The sequence below is a fragment of the Neophocaena asiaeorientalis genome, unplaced genomic scaffold (genome assembly GCF_003031525.2).
Source record: "Neophocaena asiaeorientalis asiaeorientalis breed wild unplaced genomic scaffold, Neophocaena_asiaeorientalis_V1.1 scaffold30, whole genome shotgun sequence".
NCBI classification, from domain to species: Eukaryota; Metazoa; Chordata; class Mammalia; order Artiodactyla; family Phocoenidae; genus Neophocaena; species Neophocaena asiaeorientalis.
In genome coordinates this window covers 12,300,644-12,321,880 of record NW_020174923.1, presented here as the reverse complement: position 1 = coordinate 12,321,880, position 21,237 = coordinate 12,300,644, and the positions used below count along the sequence as shown (strand labels likewise).

The 21,237-nt window shown below is 51.5% G+C and overlaps 1 protein-coding gene across 5 annotated transcripts in view; it reads left to right on the top strand.

The window, feature by feature from the left end:
- The window catches only part of CSNK1D (casein kinase 1 delta), a 43,767-nt gene that overhangs the window by 12,348 nt on the left and 10,182 nt on the right, over positions 1-21,237 (top strand). For 3 of the 5 annotated variants that reach the window (XM_024760543.1, XM_024760546.1, XM_024760545.1), the window contains 7 exons: positions 11,555-11,703; positions 11,958-12,186; positions 12,509-12,679; positions 13,155-13,303; positions 15,292-15,463; positions 16,044-16,183; positions 20,388-21,231. In XM_024760543.1, the coding sequence (XP_024616311.1) occupies positions 11,555-11,703; positions 11,958-12,186; positions 12,509-12,679; positions 13,155-13,303; positions 15,292-15,463; positions 16,044-16,183; positions 20,388-20,438 (1,061 nt within the window). In that variant the 3' untranslated portion in view covers positions 20,439-21,231. Of the gene's footprint in view, positions 1-11,554; positions 11,704-11,957; positions 12,187-12,508; positions 12,680-13,154; positions 13,304-15,291; positions 15,464-16,043; positions 16,184-19,188; positions 19,254-20,387; positions 21,232-21,237 lie in introns of those variants that run through there. The other 2 variants (XM_024760544.1, XM_024760547.1) reach the window with 2 other exon arrangements.

The window sequence follows — 21,237 nt, the reverse complement described above, 5'->3', positions numbered from 1 at the left end:
GTGTTGAGGAGCCCTGGCCGGCTTCTAGTGTTTTGCTCTTCAGGATGGTGCCTCAGTGACTCCCTCACCACGTCTGGTGCAAAGCCTGTTAGTGGAATTGCTTTCCGTGAAGCAGGCAGGTGCTCGGCCTGCAGGGTGGCACCCGGGCCACAGGGATGTGTTCCCAGGTGGTATGGCACGTTTACCTTCCTGCCTGAACAGCCTCGGAGCTCCTGTTGGATCCACACCATCTTCAGCCTCGCCATTACCATTTCTCTCCAGTGTGTCATGGGGTGTCTCAGCTAACACAGAAGCTAGCACAGAACAGAGAAATTTTAAAGAATTTTAAAATTTAAAGGATGGAGAAGGAAGAAATAAAACTTATTTGTGCATGATTTAACTTCCTACATAGGAAACCCACAAGACAAGTTAGAGCATTGAGCCAGATAGCTTAAGATCAAAGGGTAAAATCAGTTCCTTTCATTACACCGATAACGGTCAGTTAGGAAATGTAATTCTTTTTTCCCCTCAGTATGAGTAAGTCTTTATTCATTGCATTTGACAGGGAAGAGGGAGGGAAAGGGCCAACATGTGTGACAGGACTTGGCGAGTGGGAAAGGAAGTGCTGGCATGGCAGAGTCAGCCACTGAGTCTTCGTTCTCCAGGCCCCAGGGCTTAGTCTCCTGTAGTTCAGGAGCAAGGGGAGGGAAACAGGAGAGGACAGACTCCTCCTTCCTCGTAAATTCAACATTTCAAACAAAGCTTTGGTGTCTAGCCGTGAGCATGGAGTTACATTTCTGTTTCCTGTTAAACAATCGTGGCCACTTTGACAGAAATTTCTTGCACTTGCACAAAAGCTCCTGAGTGACTTCGAGATACATTCATCTTCCCCTGCTTGGTTTCCCAACCTCACTTTCTACATAGAAGGCCCCCCTTGCTTTTCTTTACCCAAAGATTTTTTTTTTAATACTTATTTATTTATTTGGCTGCTCTGGGTCTTAGTTGTGGCACATGGGATCCTCATTGCCGCATGCGGGATCTTTTAGTTGGCGGCATGTGGGATCTTTTAGTCGCGGTATGCAGGATCTAGTTCCCTAACCAGGGATAGAGCCGGGGTCCCCTGCATTGGAAGTGCGGATTCTTAACCACTGGACCACGAGGGAAGTCCCTACCCTGGGATTTGAGATTAAAGTAGGTTTGATCCATCCAGTTACAGCAGTGTGTTTGTCGTGAATCATGTCAAGGAACAGTCTTGACTTGGAGTTGGGAACAAGGGATGGAGTGTTTCTAGCTGCTTCAGCACTTTTGCACAAATCATTTAAGAGTTGTAGAGACACCACACAAGCTAAATGTACAGGTATGTGGGCTTCTGGGGGGTTGGGGGTGGAGGAGGGAGTAGAGTAGGAGTCAAGTTTTAGGACAAAAGATTTGGTCTGAAATGGGGGAAGGGGGCACGAAAGAAAGGATGGCTCAGGACCCCTATTTTGAGTGGGGCCCTCCCCAGGTTTATGTTTCAGATCCTTTGCCTGGTGCACAACCTTTTGTCTGGCTGTTCTTTGAATACAGTAGGAAGTTTGTAAACAGTGAAACCCCAGAAGAACACGGAAAAAGACCAACACGTTATATTTACACCAACTAGGCTACCTAGTGTTCATTTTCAGATCAATGGCTCATGAAGTCCTATGAAGCCTCCAGTAACTAGAAGGGCAGCAGCTGGGGTGACAGAACCCGGCATCAGACATGCGTCCCCCCAACCCATGTGCTCTAGTGCGTCCACCCCATTCCAACACCACGAGTCCCATCCTGTGAACTGAGCCCTTTGTCCTTCAGCTGCTGCAACACTGACCATTGCTACTGCGGGCAGGATGCTGGCACCAGGCACTAGAGAGAAGCCCTTGCCTGTGGTCTCGAGAAGCCGGGGCAAGAAACCCCCTGTTAAAGCTTAAGGATTTTGGTCTTTGCTTCATCTGGCCAGCTGGCAGCTTGGGGTGGGTGCAGAGGTACCCTTTGAACCCTTATGGATACACAGGAACCCTAATGAAGGATCAGGGAAATGAAGCAAGTCTATGCCTGGGGTTGGAGATCTGGCACTGGAATCCCTCACCCAGCCGTGCCTTCCTCTTGGCACCGGCACCTGGGTCTGCCTGTCCTGACCTGTCCACACCATGTTTCCTGTTCAGGCTGAATTCCAGCCTTCCAGTAGGAGGAGGTCAAGTCATGGGGCAGCAGTTAAAACCTTGTCTCCTGTGGAACATTGAAGGTGGAGGGGTTCAAGAGGACACACACACAAGCCACCTCTGATCAGGAAAAGTGAGGTGGTTCAGTAGGCTCTGCCCTCCAAAACATTGTTCTCCTTGGTAACAGAACATCAAAAGATACTCCTGTGCAGTCCTGGAGCCACTGCCTTCTGCCTAGGATTGCTCAAGGGCTTGAGAGTGCACTTCCTGAGACTACAACACACAGAACATTTCTATCAAGGAGAAAGTTAAAATGCAGAAGATGGGTCACTTACACACAGCTAGTGCAGTTGGCATCCTGAGAAAGTGGGACCCCAAGGAGCAGTAAACAAGTGGTGCTGGCTGCAGGGGGGAGGGGGCTGGGTAGCAGGTCTGCAGCTGTCGCCAGCCACCCCTTTGCCTGTGCTCTCAGCCTGGCGTCCTGTCCCAAGAGTGGGTCAGGAGGAAGGGAAGCCCTGCCTCAGCCCTGAGAGACTCTCCCAGAGAGCAGTGGTTTGTGCTTTGGTCTTGTGCTCAGTCTTCTCACTCTGACACAGAAAGTGTTATTATTACATAGCCTTTAAAAGGAAAACACTTCCCTATCCTGGCCACTTTCAAAAGCTGGAAATTTGGGGGTGGAGACCAATCAGTAAGCAGGTTCTGGAGGGATTTCCCCCATGCCCTCGAGCACTTGCATGGAGCATGGTTGGGGTTCCTCTGTCTCACCCCTCCCCCTGCCAAGAGGGAAGTGGGTGGATGCCATGGTAGGAGTGGCAGTGCCCCTACCCACCCTTTCCCTGCTTTTGCCACTGTGTTCCTCAAACCTTGTGATCACGAAAAGCGCCACCCACCGTGGCTCAATTCTGCCCTCTGGTGCTTCTCACTCCCCACACACACACCCACCATGACTGGTAACTGGAGAGACTCCAGGCCCTTGGGGGACTTCTGAAAGGTCAACTCCACTGCTTCTCCCTCCTTCAAGCTCTGGAAGCCCTCTGTGTGCAGCTGACTCTGGGCTCAAAGACATCCACTTGTAGGCCAAGTGTGACCCCAGTGGTCGTGGATAGGAAGCTGAACCAGGTGCATGGTGACCCACTTTGAGGTGCCAGTACCGCACAGCAGCTCTGCTGGCTCCTCAGAACAGCTGCCTGCGAGCAGCTCTTGGACACAGAGCCCACAGTAGTGGAGCCCAGATCCCTGGTCAGGTGGCTGCTGGCCCCAGAGGAGTCTAGAGGCCAAAGTTTCATTCTTAAAGTACTGTAAGTATAGAGGAATAAATCCTAAGCCAAGTGTGACCTGCATGCAGAAAATTTTTAAACTTCATTGGAGAACGCTGATGAGGACTCAAGCTAAGTGGAGATGTTCTGTTCATGGAGAGGAAGACTCGGCAAGATGTCTCCCAGAGCTGCTCAGGGGATTCCAGTCAGAGTCCAGCAGGGCTCTCCTCCCAGGGACAGGCTGACAGATCCGCAGAGCAGCGAAGGGCCAGGTTGACTGAGGTGCAAATGCCACACTCACAGAAAGTGCTAGTGACGACCCAGCACCCAGTTGGGTGCTGGGCTTCTAGTATCACTCCCCACCGAGAGGAGCCCAGATTCCAGGGCGAGGCAGGAAGAAGGAAGGCGAATCTGGAGCATGTGGCTGAAAGGAAAGAAGCGCTCGGACACTGACGGGCATGAGTCCACAGGACACGGGAGAGAGCTTGAAGTGGCATCTGTTGCCCCAATTTGGGACAGTTGAAGCCTCAAAATGAACAACGGATTATAGCACGTGGAGGAAACTCTCACCATTTCTGTTCAATATAGTATTGGAAGTCCTAGCCACGGTAGTTGGACAAGAAAAAGAAATAAAAGATATCCAGATTGATAAGGAAGAGGTAAAATTGTCATCATGTGCAGATGACATGATACTACATGCATATATATGTATATATATATATAAAACTCTATATATGGACTCCACACAAAGACTACTAGAAATGATAACGAATTCAGAAAACTAGCAGGATCTAAGAGTAACATACAGAAGTCTGTTGCATTTCTTTACACCAACAATGAAATATCAAAAAGGTAAGGTAAAAAGACAATCCCTTTTAAAATTACATCAAAAAGTATAAAATACTTAGGAATAAACCTAACCAAGGAGGGTGAAAGACTTACATGCTGAGAACTGTAAAACGTTGATAAAGGAAATTGAAGATGATTTAAAGAAATGCAAAGGTATACCATGCTCTTGGATTGGAAGAATGAATATCATTAAAATGGCCATACTACCCAAAGCAATCTACAGAGTGAATGTGGTCCCTATCAAATTACCCATGACATTTTTCACAGAACTAGAACAAATAATCCTTAAATTTACATAACACATGGAGGAGGGGAGGAGAATTCTTGAGTCCACGATGACCCACACGCACACACATTAAGCTTCACAGAGAGGCAGAAGGAACAATCAGAAATGGAAAGTCACCACTTTGTGGGCACTTATTATTGATTGGTTTAGACGGTAATCAAAGGTGGATGCAAACGTACGACTTAAGTATTGACACTACCCTCAAAGCTTCATCCACAGATTACTCATTAATAACAAAGACGGGAATTCCCCGGCGGCCTAGTTGTTAGGACTCTGCTCTTTCACTGCTGAGGGCCCAGGTTCAATCCCATGTTGGGGAACTGAGATCCCACGTGCGCCGCATTGCGGCCAAAAAAACCTTACAATAACAAAGAGAAAAGTACCTTTTGGTGGAGAAGTCTGGCAGATTTCCATCTGACAGGTGATCAGAACCAGCAATCAGGCAAATCAAATTTAGGACAGTTCAAAATTGACCTGAACTCTTCAAATATGTCTGTGACGAAAGATTGAAAAACTGTTCTAGACTTAAACATGGCAGTGCATGGTCCTAGATTGTACCCTGGGCAGGGGGGACTAGCCTGAAGGACGTTACTGGACATGCAGTTGGGGAAATGTGAGTGTGGACTGTGTCCATCTTTGGAGTGTCACGTGTGGTCACCTGCAGTGTTGTGCCACCCACACTCCGGACACAAAGACCCTCGTGGCCACAGAACTCTGACTTCAAAGGAAGAGGTGTTACGGTCAGTGTGGGGGGGCCTTGTGAACACACGGTGCTGAGGTCTCTGGGAGTCCTGCCTCCCCTCACCCCAAACTCCACTTTCAGGTGGATCAGGTGACTTCAGTGTGAAGAGGAAGACTAAAACATTTTGATTTGTTTAAATCAGCGTTATTGAGGTGAATCAAACTGCATGTGTTTTGAGTGTGTGATTTGAGAAGTTTTGCCTGTGTCCTCTCATGAAACCATTGCCATAATCAAGGTGGCGAACACATCCATCGCCCTTCAAAGTTTGTTGGGTCCTTTTGTGGTTCCTCTACCCCCGCCCTCTGTCATCTGCTTCTGTCGCTATAGGTTAGTTTGCATTTCCCAAAGTTTCCTGTGCAGGGAGTAGTACTGTGTGTTCTTTCTTTGAGATTTTGTGTGTGTATCAATGGCTACTCCTTTTTATTGCTGAGAAGTACTCCCTTGTGTGGGTAGTTTCTTTGTTCCTGCACCTGTTCATTTGAGTTGGTTCCAGGTTTCAGGTACTCCACACAAAGCTGCTATGAACTTTTGTGTAGCTATTCATATGGACGTTCATTTCTTTTTCTCCTGAGTAAGTGACTTGGAGTGGAATGGCTGAACCAAAAGTAAGCGAATGTTTTTCCTCTTCAAGAAACTGCCAGGCTGCTTGTACTTAGTTCCCACCAGCAGCATACAAGGGCTTTGGTGGTTCGAGTCTTTCAAATAACTTGTTTGTTTTATCTAAGTTATTGAATGTATTGGCATAAAGCTGTTTATAATATTTGCCTACTAGACTTCTAATATTTGTAGAATCCAGTGATGTTACCTCTCATTCTTTTTTTTTTTTTCCCCTGGCCGCGCCATGCGGCTTGTGGGATCTTAGTTCCCCTGACCAGCGATCGAACCTGGGCCCTCGGCAGTGAAAGCTCAGAGTCCTAACCACTGGACCGCCAGGGAATTCCCTCTCATTCTTGATGTTGGTAATTTGTGCCTTCTCTATTTTTTCCCTGATCAGTCTGATTAGAGATTTATCAACAATCTTCTCAAAGAAACAGCTTTGGTCTCTGTCATTTTCTCTGTTGTTTCTCTGTTTTCTGTTTCATTGGTTTCTGCTGTGATCTTTTATTTCACTTCTGTTTGCTTAGGGTTTAATTAAGTATTTTCTTAAGGTGGAAGCTGAGATCATTGATCTGTTTTCTGTAGTGTAGACATTTCGTGGCTATAAATTTTCCCCCTACCATAGCAGCATCTCAAATCCTGGTAAGTTTTCATTTTCATGTAGTTCAGATGCTGAGTCCCCTTTTGGTTTCTTCCTTGATCCATGGGTTATTTTGAACTGTATTATTTAGCTTCCAGATATTTGGGGATTTTACAGAGAGCTGTTTATTTCTAATTGAATTCCACTGTCTTCTGAGAACATACATTGTATAACTTGAATCCTTTTTAGTTTTATTGTTTTATGTCAAGAATGTGGTTTGTCTTGATAAATGCCCCTTGCGTACCTGAGAAAAAAAGTGTGATCTACTGAGAGGGATGATTGACGTCTCTAGTAAGATTGTGGATTTGTCTCTGTCTCTTTGCAGTATTGCCTCATGTATTTTGAAGCTCTCTTGTTAGCTGCGTGAATGTTTAGAATAATGTTTTCTTGATCAGTCAATGCCTTTATCACTGGGAGATGACTGGTAATATCCCTGGAAGTATTCTTCTACACATTCTACTGTGTCTGATGCTGACATAGCCCTTCTGCTCTCTTATCTGATGTTGGTGTGATACACTGTCCTCCTTGTGACCTAGTTGTATCTGAAGGGTGTTTGGTGTGGGCAGGGCAGTATAGCTGGTCCTTTCTTTTCTGTCTAATCTGAGAAAGTGTGCCTTACCTGCGGTGTTTACATTCAGTGTGATTAATGACAGGATTGGGTTTGCTGTTAGTTTTTGTCTCATCTGGTCTTTGTTTCATTTCCCTCCTTTTTTACCTTATTTTGGATTAATCAAATATTTTTTACATTTCTTAATGATTTTTCTTGTGATGATCTCCTTTGTTGAATTCTGTCACTATCTCTGTGTTGTTACTTTAGTGGTTGGGTTAGGGTCTATCATCTCTTTAGCAGGATGCAGAGGAACCTGACCTTGTGGGCTTCCACCTGCCCACCTGCCTTGCCTGCGTGATGGTGTCATGTGTTTATATTTACATGTTGTAAATATTGCAGTGCATTGTTATTTTTGTTTAAACAGTCATATCTTTTAAATTGAAATAATTTTTTATGTACTTATGTTGTTATTTTCATTGCTTTTAGATCCTTTTTCTTTTTTTTTTTAAATTTATTTATTTTATTTATTTATGGCTGTGTTGGGTCTTCGTTGCTGTGCGCAGGGTTTGTCTAGTTGCGGTGAGCAGGGGCTACTCTTCGTTGCAGTGCGCAGGCTTCTCGTTGCGGTGGCTTCTCTTGTTGCCAAGCTCAGGCTCTAGGCACAGGGGCTTCAGTAGTTGTGGCTCGCGGGCTCTAGAGCGCAGGCTCAGTAGTTGTGGTGCACGGGCTTAGTTGCCCCGCGGCATGTGGGATCTTCCCGGACCAGGGCCCGAACCTGTGTCCCCTGCATTGGCAGGTGGATTCTTAACCACTGCGCCACCAGGGAAGCCCTTCATTCCTTTTTCTTATTGTTTTTTTTTTGTTTGTTTGTTTTTGTTTTTGTTTTTTTTGCGGTACGTGGGCCTCTCACTGTTGTGGCCTTCCCCGTTGCGGAACACAGGCTCCGGACGTGCAGGCTCAGCGGCCATGGCTCACGGGCCCAGCCGCTCCGCGGCATGTGGGATCCTCCCGGACTGGGGCACGAACCCGTGTCCCCTGCATCGGCAGGCGGACTCTTAACCACTGCGCCACCAGGGAAGCCCCTTCATTCCTTTTTGTAGGCCCAGACTTCCATGTGGCATCATTTGCCTCCTGCCTGAAGGACATCCTTTTACATATGTCACAGTGCTGGTGATTGATTCGTCACACTTTTTGTATCTGAAAATGTCTTCATTTTGTCTCTGCTGAGGTGTTTTTCGGCAGATTGCCAGTTCTTTTCTCAGCACCTGGAAGATGTTCCTCCACTGTGCTCTAACATGTTTTTTTTCTCTGGCTGCTTTCAAGGTGTTCTTATTATCACTAGTGAGCGATTTGACTGTCAGCTATGTCAGTGTTGTGTTCTTTATGGTACTTATGCTTGGGGCCTGTTGAGTTTCCTGCATCTGTGGGTCATTTTTCTCAGCTCTTTCTTTCAGTGTGTCCTCTGTCCCCCTCCTCCCCTCTCTCCTCCAGTTACAGACGGCGGGTACCTTGATGTTGTCCCACAGCTCTGAAGCTCGTGTTGGCTTTTCCAGTAGTTTCTACTGCTGTGCCTTCAAGTTCACGAGTTTTTTCTCCTACAGTGTCTGGTCTGCTGTTAATCACACACCCAGTGTAGTTTTCCTCTTAGACTTTGTAGTTTTCATCTTTGAAAGTTAAATTTGGGTCTTTTCTTTTCTTTTTTTTGGCTGCACCACGCGGCATGTAGAATTTTAGTTCTCCGACCAGGGATCAAACCCACACCCCCTGCATTGGAAGCGTGGAGTGTTAACCACTGGACCGCCAGGGAAGTCCCTAGATTTGGGTCTTTTTTTTTTTTTGCGGTACATGGGCCTCTCACTGTTGTGGCCTCTCCCGTCGCGGAGCACAGGCTCCGGACGCGCAGGCTCAGCGGCCATGGCTCACGGGCCCAGCCGCTCCGCGGCATGTGGGATCTTCCCAGACCGGGGCACGATCCTGTGTCCCCTGCATCGGCAGGCGGACTCTCAACCACTGTGCCACCAGGGAAGCCCGATTTGGGTCTTTTATATCTCTGTCATGTTGTGCCTTTGTTTAACTTCTTTTGACATGGAATACAGTTATAGTTTATAGTAACTTTTATTGCCCTTCTCTAATGATTCTAACTCAGTTTCTGTTGATCTCAATGTGGATTACGTTTTCTGCTTCCTGGCATATCTGGTAATCTTTGGATGCCAGACACTGAATTTTACCCTCTTGTGTGCTGGGTATTTTAATGTTCCTCAAATTCTTCCTCAGCTTAGTTATGAGACGATGCTACTTTCATCTGCTCAGTTTTTGCTTCTCTGCTCACACTCTCGGTCTCATCGTGTCTCAGGTGTCAGTGTCATTCATTGCCTCATGTTCAGCGTCTTAGAAAACCTATGTCTTTCTGTATGTTCTTTGTTCTCTTTTCTCTTCTTGGTTATTGTGGATGTGAGGGTAAATTGGGTCCCCATTACTCCATCTTGGCTGGAAGTAGAAGTACTCTTAATATAATAAGCATTTCTTTCTGACTATGAGTTCGGGAAGGGTGTCTTATGTAAGATACCAAACACATTACTCTTAAAGGAAAAGATTGATACATTCATGTTTGTTAAAATTTAGCATCTCTTCTCATCAAAAGACTCCAAAAGAAAATAAAAAACATGTCATTAACTGAGAAAAGGTATTTTCCTCACATAAAAAAGATAATAGTTTAATATCCAGAATTTATAAAAGAACTGCTATAAATAGGAAAAAAACACCCTGATAGAAAAAAAATGACAAAGATATGCATAGACATTTTAGAGAAGAGGAAACATGTAATGCCAATAAATAATGAAAAAAGATCCAAATTGAGAGTTCAGTGAGACACCATTTTACATCTGCCACTTGACTGATAGAAATTAAGAGCTCTGACGAGACCTTGCATCCAGCGGGAACTCATTCATTTGTGGTGGGGTTGTAAAGTGGGTTATTTATTTTGGAAAGCAGTTTGACATTATCTTGTATAGTCAGATAATTTGTACCCTGTGTTTCTAGGTCTATACCTGGAGAAACTAGCTAAGAACAAGAATTTCACATGTGAGAATTTTCACCAGCAGACATACATAAGAATGTATTTAGCAGCACTGTTTATAATGGGGAAAGCAGCCCTAAACAGTACAGATGAGGGAAGAATAGATGAAGTGTGCTGTCCTCTCCAAGGGGAGTATTTCATAGCTCACACTCTCACTTTACTAAAAACAAGGAAGGGGTACAGTCCTGTGCATTTGTTGTCTGGGGGGTGCAGGTGTGGGAGGAAAGGGGAGTAGAAGTAGATGCAATTACTAGGAATGTCCCTGGTCTGTGTGGTGGGCCACAGGCTTTTGTTACATTATGCCTTATAACCTATTGATTTGTTAAATTTGTTCTCATGTAATGTGCAAATGTATTTTAAAATAAAAAGTTGCCCAGTTGATATCAAAACTAAAACTGTTTAGGATCTTATAGTGCCAGAAAGGAAGGCAGCTCAAAACAAACAGAGCCTGCAGTGATGGGGTGTTAAAGGGCCACAGGAGCCACGGAGGAGCAACGAAGGCTGGGATGCTTGGAGCAACAGAATAAGTGACATAGTGTTGGAGTACAGACCAAAGTATAAAATAGATACTCATGGGTCCGTACTGATAGGAAAAAATACCAAATAAGTAAATGGGGAGAAGAGACAAATCTGTGTGGAAGCATTCCAAGTCATATATATAGATGGCTGTGCCCTCCGGGAGGGAGCCCAAACAACCCCCTTAAGTGTGGTCTGCACGTGGTGACGTCCCCGCAGAGAGAACAGGATGGAAAGGGGAGAGAGAGGAACTCCCCAGCAGAGACACCTGACAGGCACACCTGAGCCAGGTGACCAAGGGCACAGCCATGGTGAGGAGTCGTGTTGAGAGCACAGACCCTGACAGGATGTGGTGGGAAGGGCACTTTCCCTCTGTGGTCTCCCTCCCCCAAGCCCAGAGTAATAACGAGAAAAAATCAGGCAAACCAGCAGAGGGACAGTCTGCACATCCCTGCCCAGCCCTCCTCCAAACCATTGGGGTCATTCAAACCAGGAAAGTCTGAGAGACCATCCCGGCCAAGAGCAGCCGGAGGAGATGTGGTGAGTAAATGTCATGTGGGGTCCAAGACAGGTCCTGGAGTAGCAGGAGGCATGAGGTTAGAACTGAGGAAACCTGAATAGTGTGGACCTTAGTTAATGATGGTGTATCAGCACTAATTAAGCATCGCACTGGTGCAGGATGTCAGTTACGGGAAGACTGGGGGTATGGGAGGGAGCACAGCTCCTCCTCCCGAGCCCCTTGTCCCACCCATTCCGTGAAGTTGGCCTCCCACCCTCTCCACACGTCACTTCTGACTGCTCCTGCCCAGTCCTCTGCTGGCGTCGTGGGCACAGGTGCCCTCAGTGCAGGTGCATGGGAGGCAGACTGACATGGGCTCTCTTGCAGTGGGCATCCCCACCATCCGGTGGTGTGGGGCTGAGGGGGACTACAACGTCATGGTGATGGAGCTGTTGGGACCCAGCCTGGAAGACCTCTTCAACTTTTGCTCTAGGAAGTTCAGTCTCAAAACTGTCCTGCTCCTTGCTGACCAAATGGTAAGACTTCATTCTTCTCAAGTGAAGGGCAGCCTGCATGCTCAGCACAGGCTCGGTTTGGTTCATCAGTCTGATGAGGCCTTCAGGGCTGTGCTGTTAGTGCACAGGGAGAACATGGAAGCTCATTAACTCTGTGAAAGATAGTGACCCTTGGCAGGCAGGGTGCATCTGCGTGTGGGCCTGAGTTCCCCGGGTTCCCTCCGCCAGGCTACTGCCTGGGGTTCAACCTCTCACCCTTGCTTCTCCACCTGCAGATTAGTCGTATTGAGTACATTCACTCGAAGAACTTCATTCACCGAGACGTGAAGCCGGACAACTTCCTCATGGGGCTAGGCAAGAAGGGCAACCTGGTCTACATCATCGACTTCGGGCTGGCCAAGAAGTACAGGGACGCCCGCACCCACCAGCACATCCCCTACCGCGAGAACAAGAACCTCACCGGGACGGCGCGGTATGCCTCCATCAACACGCACCTCGGCATCGGTGAGCCCTCCTGCCCCGGCCACAGGCCTGGCTGTCCTACAGCCTCCTGGGGGCCCTGAGGGTGGTTAGCATGTTGGGTGTGGAGGCTGGCGTCAAACCTTTGTAGCAGAGGCTGGTGTCCGGGCCTGGAGACCTTACCCTGTGGGACGTGGGGAGACAGGCACGTGTTGGGGCCTCCTGACAGGTGGCGGTGCATCTCTGAACAGCACAGCAGGGGCACTTGTGCTGAAACAAGGAATCCAGGTGTCCTTCCCTGTGGCTCTGAGTTCATCCCCAGGAAGCGGGGTGTTTGCCACTTTGACCCACTGTCCTCTCTCCCCAGAACAATCTCGAAGGGACGACCTGGAGTCTCTGGGCTACGTGCTCATGTACTTCAACCTGGGCTCGCTGCCCTGGCAGGGCCTGAAGGCTGCTACCAAGAGGCAGAAGTATGAGAGGATCAGTGAGAAGAAGATGTCCACTCCCATTGAGGTGTTGTGTAAAGGCTACCCTTGTGAGTGTCCTCAGGTGGACAGCAAGCCAACCCTGTGTTTCTGTGGGAGGATGGGGGCCTGTGAGGCTCTGGGAAAGGGACCAGGGAAGCCCCCCAGAGGCTGGCTGCTAAGGCCCCACTGATGTCCTGCATGGTTGGGGAGGTGAAGAGTGAGCAGGTGGCCTGCCCTTTAACTGGCTTCAGCCTTCTGTCCCTGGCGCTCCTCTACCTTCCTGAGCCGTAAAACTCAGGGAGTTTTCCTTTTGTTTTTGTGGGACTGCCCCTGTGATAAATGCCTCAGATGAAACTCTGTTATGTTCTGTGTGCTCAGTTTTCTCAGCCTCTTTCCTCAAAGCATGCTCGGTGTTTCAGATTCCAGCTTTCACACCCTCTGTTTGGGTGGCTGGGAGTGGTCAAGGGTTTTGTGGACAGACGCCATGCTGGCTCCCAGTCAGGGGTACTGCCAGTTACCTCTGAGTTTCATGGTGTTTTACAGCTGAATTCGCCACGTACCTGAATTTTTGCCGTTCCTTGCGTTTTGACGATAAGCCTGACTACTCATACCTGAGACAGCTCTTCAGGAACCTGTTCCATCGCCAGGGTTTCTCCTATGACTACGTGTTCGACTGGAACATGCTCAAATTCGTAAGTGCGCCCCCAGCTCACTGACTGCTCAGCGTGGAAGGGGCATGCCGGTCAGCAGAAGGCCGCTAGTTGCTGCCGTCCCTTCCTGGGAGCTACACGGGGTGGGGCTTCAGGAGGCATGGCTGCCACATGGGGGTGGCACGCGGGGTTCTGAGAAGCCAGATGCCTATTGGCAAGTGAAGAAGGCACCTCAAGGCTGCAACGGGGCTGTGGGGTTCTTGGGCCTGAGGTATGTCCACAGTGCAGGTCTGCCCAGACCAAGGCTCTTACTTAGGATGCTGAGGTCATTTTATCATCATCATCATCCATCCTAAGGACATTGTGGCTGCTCTGGCTTGTGAGTTCCTTGTCAACGGGGTGTGGCTGTCGCCGGGTTGGGTGAAGACTTCCCTACTCCTCCCCCTACCAGGCTGTGCCGAGGCCCGGCCTCTGAGCGGGTGGGTGGCCTGGGAGGCGCTGTGTGTTAGGTCTGCGTTTGGCCTTGTGATGAGCTAGACTTACATTTGATTTCCTTTGTCACCCAGTTTGTTCATTAAGTGTGAGCCTGTGTTGTGTGCACGCATGCTGTGGGGGCTGGGGGTGGAGGGGCTTGAACTTTAATTTGTTTTCCTCTCTAAAACAGGCCGCCTGTCCCTGAATCTGTTGTGTGAGTTTGTTTAATCTCCAACACTACGGCCAGAATTCCAGTTTTTTTTTGATTTCCACTTTCTCTTTCATTAAAAATGTGTTCTATGAGCTTAAAACAAAAATGGGCTGGTTTCTAGGGTGACAAAATCTGATGGAGGAACAGAACCTCCTCTTCAGAGGGTGCAAAACAGGAAGCCTTGTCCCATGGCCTTACAGGTGCAGGGGTATTCACACAGGGACCAGGTAGGGGTGGGGGGCTGCAGCCTCCCAGAGCGGGGGCCAGCCCGCAGAGCCAGCCTGCCCTGGACCTCACCCGTGCCATCCTGGTGCCAGGCCCCTCTGTTAGGATGGCCTTCAAAGGACAGCCTTTGGGAGTGGTGCCGCAGGTTACCTGGAGTCTGGACATCAGGGTGGGCCTCCTGCCAGAGCCACTTTAATAAGTTCTTTGTTCTAACATTGTCATCCCTCCGAGGCGCTCAGCAAACGTCTTCTGTAAAGGACCAGACAGTCAATAATTTTACCTTTGCCGTCAGCACAGCGGTGCGACCACTCAACTCTGTTGTAAGTGGAGAGCTCCCCAAGCAGTGCGGCAGTGAGTGGGTGTGACTGTGCCAAGAAAACCGTATTTGCAGGATCGGGTGTGGCTGCGTTTGGCCCGTGGCCTGCAGTTTTCAGACTCTTGCCTTACAGCGCTGGTAATTAGGATGTGACCTCTACTAGGGCAGGTATCTTAGCGTTACCACTTAAAATCAAATGTCCCCGTGTTTCTGGTGTGATGTTCACTGAAAGTGTAACTAGCTATTTGTTCTGGGAGTAACTAGCTTAGCTTAGGCGGTGCCCACCGCATGGCCCCCCGGGATGAGCCTGGCTGCTGGCCTCCTTATTTCAAGTGCACCAACAGGACATGGGCCTGGCCCGGGCATCTGGGCTCCAGTTGGACCCCTCAGCCAACCAAATGCTGTCCCTCCCACCTGCCTTGCGGACTCCCCCAACTGTCGCCGCATTGGGCCACCTCTGACCTGGGCAGGTTCCCATCCCCGTGTGAATGGTTGCAGAGAAGAGGGCCGCCAGGTGCCGTTGGTGTCTGGGTTCTGAGGGGGTGCTGAGGCGATGGGGTGGGGGTTTCCTCTGCTGTGCTGGGAAGAGGAGACTGAGAAGCCTGGTTCTGCTCTCCCACGGTTGTGGGACAGGCCATGCGTGGACCCAGAGGGAAGAGCGCCTGGCTTGCTGCGAGGCTGTGGACGGCTTTGTGGGCAGACTGTCCCACACGCCCCTGTGTTTTCTCGAGTGGCAGCCAAGTGCCTCAGGTGGTTTTTCACCAAACCCGGTTCAGTTCTGGTCTCGCCCTCTTTCCTCTGTAGGGAGCCAGCCGGGCGGCTGACGATGCTGAGCGGGAGCGCCGGGACCGAGAGGAGCGGTTGAGACACTCCCGAAATCCAGCCACACGCGGCCTCCCTTCCACGGCCTCGGGCCGGCTGAGGGGGACACAGGAGGTGGCTCCTCCCACCCCCCTCACCCCTACCTCACACACTGGTGAGTGGTCCCGGGGCTGCAGCTTGCACCCCAGCCCCTGCTCTGCAGGCAGTGGGGGTTCTGTTTTGAGTGTCACTTGCTCTGGACACTCCAGTGTGTGACCTCGTGGGGTCTAGGCAGGAGTGCCTGATGGGTGAAGACACGTGCATCCTTACTCTGATCAGTTCTTATGTCCGAAGTTAGGCCAGGGAGCGCCCTGGGACGGTGCCCTCGGGAATGTGTTTCCCAGACGTTGGCCTCTTGAAGGATTGTGTTCCCTGTGAGCTCTGTTGCTCTGCCTCTTGTTCTTCTCATGGCACGACATCCACCACCACAAACCTCTCCAGCCTCTTGCCTGTCGAGACAAGCGTTGTAGGCAGAGGCCCCGGCTGCCCTCCCACTGGACACCTGGTGCTTCGCTCCTGGGGCATCAGCAGAGCCTGTGGTGCCGGCCTAGTCTTAGGGTACAGTAGCCTGTCCTGTGCCCGACACCGAGGCAGCCGAGGGTCCTTGTTAGACGTGGTTCCCGAGGAGAGACCCCGTGCTGGAGCGTGGGGCCGCATTCCGAGGCCTCACACTCGCCCGTCTCCCTCTCCTCCAGCGAACACCTCTCCTAGGCCCGTGTCCGGCATGGAAAGGGAGCGGAAAGTGAGTATGCGGCTGCACCGCGGTGCCCCAGTCAACATCTCCTCGTCCGACCTCACGGGCCGGCAAGATACCTCCCGCATGTCCACCTCACAGGTACGCGCCCCGCGGGCCGGCGCCTGATCTCACCCAGGCTGGGCGCTGCAGGCCTCCGGCTTCTCCATGTTTGGTCTGGTCTTACGGGCTCCAAGCAGAGTGGGATGATAGTTTCGAAGGCTTTCCTTCTTTCCTGCCTTCCCTTTCTCCCCATTTTTGGGTGTTTTAACCATTGGGGGAATGTTGTACCCCTCGCAGTTTGGCCCGTTGGTTGAGAGCCTCTGTGACCAGCTTTGTGGGGTAAGGGCTCTACACCCAGCCCCACCCCGCAATTGTGCTAGGATGTGCCACGGGACCTTTTCTCTCCAGCTGCCCTCCGTGTGGCCCCCAGCCCCCAGCCAGCTTTGGAGGCTTGGCCGTCTTCCCTGGGCAGACTGGAAACGCCAGCCTGCTTACGCCGTTTGTCGTGGGCACCTCCAGCCTTTGGGACTCCGTCCTCGTTCTCGTTGGTCAGGTGCTCCCCCAGCAGAGAACCCGGGGGGGTGGGGCATGGCATATTGCTGGTGGTCACTCTGCAGTGTCATGTCCAGCACTTGGCGACGTGCTGTGGGTTCCTGTCTTCTGATGCCCCTTCTGACGTTTGTCTTCTCTCTGGCAAGGCGAGTGTGCTCAGAGGTGCAGGGCCTGGCCCCGGGGCCTCCTCCACCCACGTCGTCTTCCCCGTCTGGCTTTCCTTGCTGTTTTTCTGTCTCACTGACGCGCCTCCCTCAGCAGAGCAGCTCTTTACCTGCTTGCGGACGTTTTTCCTCAACTAGCTTTCAGGGTCTCCTCCCGTGGGCAGTGGGGGTGGGCAGGGGTCCTGTGGGGGCTGGGACTACCCGGTGGCGTCTGCTGGGTGGGCAGGTGGTGAGTTCAGGAATGGCCGAAGCCCAGGTCCTGGCCATGTACTGGGGCAGCATCCGTCTGCTTCACCACGATGCCTCAGGTTTATATTTAGCGCCCTGCCCTCCCCCTTTGCTTGCTGGGCAGTAGGTGTAGCTCGTTGCTGAATGTGGTGGATTGAGCACGTTGATCAGGAGGGCACAGGGTCTGTGAGAATTGCCCAGAACCTCGGTCCTGTGGTGTCCATCTGGTCTGGCAGAGGAGCAAGGTGTGCCCAGGCAGAGGAAGTGCTCCTGACCAGTTTTCTTTAATCAAGTGAAATAGTATTTTTATCAAACACTTCTAATTCACTAGTAATTCTACTAGAAATGGGTTCTTATATGGTAATTTTCTCTCAAAGAGGCTGAAGACGCAGGTCGTTTGAACTGTGGGGCTCAGTGGGTCTGGCCAGAGTGATGAGATTGGGCCTCTTAGGGCTCCCAGCCCCACACCCCTCCTCTGTGACCACAAGACACGGAAAGGGCTTAACGCGTTTCTTCCATGAGCCCTGGAACATATGAGCCAGCAGCTGGGAGCAGGTCCTCGGAGGTGTTTTGCTGCCCCTGGCCAAGTGGGCCTGGCTGAGGGCCCTGGAACACCTCAGCCATCAAGGACCAAGGAAGGGACAGGCTTAACTTTTTTTTTTAACACAAGAAAATGTCTTTTGCTCTGAGGATCGTTGAGGGAAACGGCAGAGGTAGAGGGTTCTGAGGGTGCCGGGTAGTTATGGGTCCTAGTCTAGCCTCTTCTCCGGCTTGTGTCCACCCCTCAGGCCACCGACCCATGAGCGTTGACCACACGCAGCTCCAGGGTCCGTCCTCACAATCACGTGTCTTTGTTCTCTGGTTCTCTCTCTGCTTTCCATACGAAGAAGTGTCATGTGGGCCTGAGCACTGCGGGGAGTCTCTGAAGAGATTCGATTTGGGGGTATCCTCTCCCAAAAGAAGCACCCTAGTCACCCTGGGGGTTTCCTTAGGATCTTCATGTTGAGGACAAAGCCCCTGAGGGCATGTCCCCGGTGGCCTCCATCCTGGGGACAGCTCGGTCCTTTGGTTTTTTCTGGTCATCCTCCAGGCGCTCTTCCTAAGAGACTCTGAAAGGCTCTTGTCCACCAAGGGCGTGGTCAGAGTTGCTCCAGCTTTTACAACTCTATGGCCTCCATTCATCGCCCTCCCCCGCAAAGATACGATGCGGGTAGGGGCAGTGACACACCAGTCCAGGGGGCGGCACCACGTGTGCACAGACCCTCGTCTCTCTGTGGCCCGGCGGGGGCTGCTTCCTACCCGCTTCCTCTTTGCCGCTCGAAGAGGAGAGGTTGCGTCCTGTGCCAATGCACCGAGTGCAAAGGAGTAGCTCATCCTCAGCACAGAAGTGCCCAGAGCTGCCCGCCTGCTTGGGGGAGGGCCTTGCCGACCCTGTCCAGCTGAAGGTGGGAGGGTGTGACATGTGTGTTGCTTGTCCTGGCCGTTCCTCCTCACCCCCACATGCTTCTCCAGGGACCACAGTCCCCACATTCCTGACCCCGGCCTGCGAATCTGGCCTCTCCAGCTGGAATAATGTGAAGACGGAAGGGCACCTGGTGGATGAACCTGTTTGTCATGTTTCTCTTTGTGAGGAGGGCCTCCTCCATCCAGTGCTGTTGGTAGAACGTGATGCTGGTCCGTGGTGCCAGTTTTTCCTTCAGGCTTACTCGTTTTAATTCCTGCGCCCCAAGTAAAGTCCATAACCGTGTCCTCTTCCTTGTGTCAGTGAGGAAATGTGTCCAGTCCTTTAGTCACAGGGAGGTGGTGTCCTCTCCACCTGCCAAGCACAGGCCTTGGGGAGCTGCTGGTCCCGAGAGCTGATGGAGGGGCTGCCGTCTGGGCATCCAGTTTTCTTACTACGTGAGAGTTGGGAAGGGTCTCCCTTGTTGGCCCCATTGACAGATCCATCCTCAAGGAGCAGCAGCGGCTGCATGTCCAGGGGCCACTCTCAAGAGGCGAGACTGAGCTCCTGTGTCCCTGGGTCCCCTCGAGCGGCCCTGGCCAGTGGTCATGGACCTGGTTGAGGCAAGGCGAGGCAGTGCTTGCGGAAACAGGAGGGCCTCACGTGCTGGTCCGGCCAGCGTAACCCTTACCAACAGCTGTCTTTTCCCCCCACCTCAGAATAGCATTCCTTTCGAACATCACGGCAAGTAGCTGCACGTCTCCCCGTCGGAAGGCAGCACTGGGTGAGTGTGCTCACGGCGGGGCTCCTCAGCAGGCGCCGGGCGGGGTGGGAGCTGCCGCCCGCTCGCCGACCTGAGGGAGCACGCAGGGGGTCGGGCTTGCATGCCAGGTGCCCCAGGTAGAGCAAGGCCCCTGGCCCAGGTCCTCTCCTCACGTGGATTCTAGAGCAGCTGTGGTGGGCTGTCCAGTCTGGGGTGACCCCAGAATCCTGTCTGTTGGCCTTTGGCCTTTGCTGTGGTCTCCAATTGGGAGCCGGCGTGGGGAGCAGGAGCCCAGTCTTGGCTCCAGTGGCCCCAGGGGCCTCAGAAGGTTCGGGGCCGCGTGGTTCCAGGTCGGTCGCTGGACGTGTGTCGTGTCATGCTGGCTGTGGGGGCCGCGCTTGGCAGGGGCTCTTGCACTCTTGCTGCGTGAGACACTCCTGATGGTCCCTGCTGTCCCGGCTTTGTCATCTCTCTTCCTTTAGCACTAATTTCTGTCCTCCTCGTTTGTTTTTCTTTTTGAACTTGGTCTCTGCCTAGCATCTTGTCCACCACGCTCTCGTCTGTATTCACCCATCAGCCACAGCCACCCGCTCCCTGCCGTTGGTGCATGGCTGGGCATCCAAGCCAGGCTCCCCTCTTGGTGGCAACTCTTGTGGCTCCTCCCGGCTGAGGGCTTGCAGCTTCTGTCCACTTGGCGCTGCGGTGGGAGACCAGCTGCAGTTGTAACGTGACTGCACTCTTGGGGACATCTTGATGGGAAATGCTTTTCACGTCTTGCCCCACGTGGAGTCCCAGTGCCCGCTTGGGGCCTGGTCCCTGTTTTTGGAACACCAGGCTACTTTCCAGGAAGGGGGGCTGGGAGCAAGCATCTCTTGCCCGCTTGGACTCTGGTCTGACTGATCATGAGCTCACGGCCCCACAGCCTCCTTGCCTGCATGGCTCTTCCTTCCCCATCTTCCTGTCACTCTTTCTGCTGCACGTATCCTGGACTCGAGGGACCTTCCAGAGCAGCTGGGGGTGCGCGTGTCCAGAGGGGCTAGGCGGCATCTGCCCCCTCCCCACCAGGGCACTGTCACTGGTGTTTTCTGCCCAAGGCCAACCGGCTCCGTTCCTCTGGCCTCACGCTGACCTTCTCCTGTGCTTTGGCTCCGACAGATTCCCGGTCGGGTGGCGTCCAGTGGTCTGCAGTCTGTCGTGCACCGATGAGAACTCTCCTTTTTGCTGAGGGCAGACAATGCATGGCTGATCTACTCTGTTACTAGTGACACGCCCCCGGTCTAGAACCGAAATGTTAACACCGGGACCTCTCCAGGCCACCCACCCAGCGACGCCCATGGGGGAAACAAAACACAAACCCAGCCGGACAGACTCCAAGCGCTGCCATCGCCAGGGGCTGCACTGAGCCCCCATGAACTTGGTTCTAGCGGGGCTGGGACGAAAGCAGTGAGATGGTTGCAGAGAGAATCCAACTCCCATTCAAGAGCCTTTCAGTCCCCTCCGTGGTGGCGCACCCATGTCCCTGCCGAGTCTACTGTAACTACCGATCTTCTACTTGGTTAAGACAGTTTTGTATCATTTTGCTAAAAATTATTGGCTTAAATCTGTGTGAAGAAATCTGTCTTTATTGTTTCTTTCATGTCTGTTTTTGCGGTCTTGAAGATGCTGACTTTAAAGAATTCTAAAGCAGGCACTGATGTGGAGTTCGTGTAGAAGGAGTGAGGCAGGGAGCAGAGCACGTGGGTTTCCGTGGTCTGCGTCTCGTGGTTTGTTGTGTGGTCACTGTGGAAAAGGGATTTTCTCATCAGAAATTCTATCACGTGTATACGCGTGTGTAAGTAACGTGTGTGTCCGTGTGTGCTGTGTGTCTCGTGACCTCATTTACCTGGTTTTGGCTGTCATGCTCCTTTCCCCACTGTAAACTGAAATGCCTGCTCACTGCAGACCCGCTGGGATTCTTGAATCATCAGAGCAGTTAGAAAGTGCTGGCTACACGTGTGGGCGCAGC